Below are 3,484 nucleotides of genomic sequence, written 5' to 3' on the forward strand. Positions count from 1 at the left end.
GGGGAGTATCATAGATTTGAAGTACAGTTTTGCTACCTCTGTAGTCAAACAATTTAGTGTAAATCGGAAAATAGCTAGGTTGAATTTGGTTATCTGAATGACCTTTTTCACATGCTTTTTAAAAGAGGTTGGAGTCAATTATGATGCCAAGGTACTTAAAATCGGATACCACCTGGAGCTTCTCCCCTGACACATAGACATCTGGTTCAGTAGCATCTGTTGCCCTCTTTGTGAAGAACATGCAAACAGTTTTTTTCACATTGAGATGCAAACACGAGTCACTGAGCCACTTTGTAACCTGGACCATTACAGTAGTGAGTTCTGTGGTGACCGTATTTCCTAGCCTCAGTGCAGTGGGCAGCTGGGAGGAGGTGCTCTTGTTCTCCATGGACTTTACAGTGTCCCAAAATGTTTTTGAGTTAGAGCTACAGGATGTGAATTTCTGCTTTAAAAAGCTGGCCTTTGCTTTCCTGACTGACTGCGTGTATTGGTTCCTGACTTCCCTGAACAGTTGCATATCGCGGGGACCATTCCACGCTATTGCAGTCCACCAAAGGATGTTTTTCGATGACAGTTAGTTCTGGAGTTAACCAAGGGCTATATCTGTTCTTAGTTTTGAATTTTTTGAATAGGGCATGCGTATCTAAGATGGTGAGGAAATTACTTTTAAGGAATGACCAGGCATCCTCAACTGACTGGATGAGGTCAATATCCTTCCCGGCCAGGTCGACTAGAAAGACCTGTTCACTGAAGTGTTTTATGGAGCGTTTGACAGTGATGAGGGGTGGTCGTTTGACTGCGGCTCCGTGGTGGATACAGGCAATGAGGCAGTTATCGCTGAGATCCTGGTTGAAGACAGCGGAGGTGTATTTGGAGGGCCAGTTGGTCAGGATGACGTCTATGAGGGTACCCTTGTTTACGGAGTTAGGGTTGTACCTGGTGGGTTCCTTGATGATTTGTGTGAGATTGAGGGCATCTAGCTTAGATTGTAGGACTGCCGGGGTGTTAAGCATATCCCAGTTTAGGTCATCTAACAGAACAAACTCTGAAGCTAGATGGGGGGCGATCAATTCACAAATGGTGTCCAGGGCACAGCTGGGGGGTCGGTAGCAGGCGGCAACAGTGAGAGACTTATTTCTGGAGAGAGTAATTTTCAAAATTAGTAGTTCGAACTGTTTGGGTATGGACCTGGAAAGTATGACATTACTTTGCAGGCTATCTCTGCAGTAGACTGCAACTCCTCCCCCTTTGGCAGTTCTATCTTGACGGAAGATGTTGTTATAGTTGGGTATGGAAATCTCTGAATTTTTGGTGGCCTTCCTGAGCCAGGATTCAGACACGGCAAGGACATCAGGGTTAGCAGAGTGTGCTAAAGCAGTGAGTAAAACAAACTTAGGGAGGAGGCTTCTGATGTTGACATGCATGAAACCAAGGCTTTTTCGATCACAGAAGTCAACAAATGAGGGTGCCTGGGGACATGCAGGGCCTGGGTTTACCTCCACATCACCCGCGGAACAGAGAAGGAGTAGTATGAGGGTGCGGCTGAAGGCTATCAAAACTGGTCACCTAGAGCGTTGGGGACAGAGAATAAAAGGAGCAGATTTCTGGGTGTGGCGGAATAGATTCAGGGCATAATTTGCAGACAGGGGTATGGTGGGCTGTGGGTACAGCGGAGGTAAGCCCAGGCACTGAGTGATGATAAAAGGTTGTATCTCTGGATAAGATGGTTATAATGGGTGAGGTCACCTGCGTGTATGGGAGGTGGGACAAAGGAGGTATCTGATGTGAGTGGGACGAGGGGCTCCGCAGTAAACTAAAACAATGATAACTAACCTAAACAACAGTATACAAGGCATATTGACATGAGAGAGACATACAGCAAGGCATAAAGTAATCACAGGTGTTGATTTGGAGAGCTAGCTAAGACAACAATGGGTGAGACAACAACAGGTAAAATGGCGATGAATGGGCAGAGAGGGTCGGTTAACTACACACAGAGCCTGAGTTCGGCGGCTGGGGCCGGCAGATAAACAAAAACATGTAAACAGAATGGAGTACCGTGATAAATGAACAGTCCAGCAGGCTTCAGCTATGTAGCCAAGTGATCATAGGGTCCAGGGGGCAGCAATAGATGACAGGGAAGCCACGGACTAAAAGAGCCCGAAAAAGTCTCCTCCACAGCCGTACATTCAATGGCAACGGGGGCATCAAACTCTTTAAATGACCTATGACTCCTTGGCCCAACGATGAACCTCTCTGGTTCAAGTGGGACACTAGCGTCCCACCTCGACAACAGCCAGTGAAATTGCAGGGATCCAAATTCAAAACAGAAATCCCAAAATGTAAAATTCCTCAAACATACAAGTATTATGCGCCGTTTTAAAGAAACTTGTTGTTAGTCCACAGTCTGATTTCAAAAAGGCTTTACTGCAAAAGCACACCATGCGATTATGTTAGGTCAGCGCCTAGTCACAGAACTCCAACCAAAGAGTGGAGTCACAAAAAGCAGAAATAGATAAGATGAATCGCTAACCTTTGATCTTCATCAGATGACACTCATAGGACATCATGTTACACAATACATGTTTTGTTCAATTATGTTCATATTTATATCCAAAAATCTGTTTACATTGGTGTTATTGTCAGAAATGCATTGTCTCAAACAAACATCCTGTGAAAGTGCAGAGAGCCACATCAAATTACAGAAATACTCATAATGAACATTGATAATCAATACAAGTGTTAAACATACGAATACAGAAACTTCTCCTTAATGCAACCGCTGTGTCAGATTTCAAAAATGCTTTACGGCGAAAGCACACTTTGCGATTTTATGTTAGGTCAGTTCCTAGCCACAGAAGCCCTTACAGCCATTTTCCAAACAAGGAGAGGTGTCACAAAAGTCAGAAATAGCATAAAAATGTATCACCTACCTTTTGATCTTCATCTGTTGGCACTCCCAGGCCTCCATGTTAGACAATAAATGTTTGTTTGTGTTTTGTCCAGTAATATGAATGCAGAAGGCGTTCTCACTGCGCGCCCCCAACCACTAGGCTACCCTGCCTCCTCTACACTTCTAACCACTAGGCTACTCCTGCCGCCTCTACCTCTAACCACTAGACTACCCTGCCACCTCTACACACTCCTAACCACTAGGCTACCCTGCCACCTCTACACTCTAACCACTAGGCTACCCTGCCTCCTCTACACTCCTACCACTAGGCTACCCTGCCTCCTCTACACTCTAACCCACTAGTCTACTCCTGCCGCCTCCACACTCTAACCACTAGGCTACCCTGCCACCTCTTAAGACTCTCCAACCACTAGGCTTACCCCTGCCGCCTCTACACCCCAACCACTGTGGCTTACCCTGCCGCCTCTACCACCTCTAACCACTAGGCTACCCTGCCGCCTCTGCACTCTAACCACTAGGCTACCTACCTGCCTCTACACTCTAACCACCAGGCTACCCACCCGCCTCTAC

The 3,484-nt window shown here is 46.2% G+C and overlaps 1 protein-coding gene across 1 annotated transcript in view; it reads right to left on the reverse strand.

The window, feature by feature from the left end:
* Positions 1-2,971, reverse strand: part of LOC127907403 (AT-rich interactive domain-containing protein 3A-like) — a 46,316-nt gene extending 43,345 nt beyond the window's left edge. Inside the window, exon 1 of the mRNA XM_052462657.1 lies at positions 2,934-2,971. Within this exon, the coding sequence (XP_052318617.1) occupies positions 2,934-2,971 (38 nt within the window). The remainder of the gene's footprint in view (positions 1-2,933) is intronic.
* Between the last annotated feature and the right edge of the window lie 513 nt (positions 2,972-3,484).

Source organism: Oncorhynchus keta, chromosome 14 (genome assembly GCF_023373465.1).
Source record: "Oncorhynchus keta strain PuntledgeMale-10-30-2019 chromosome 14, Oket_V2, whole genome shotgun sequence".
In the NCBI taxonomy this organism is placed as follows: Eukaryota; Metazoa; Chordata; class Actinopteri; order Salmoniformes; family Salmonidae; genus Oncorhynchus; species Oncorhynchus keta.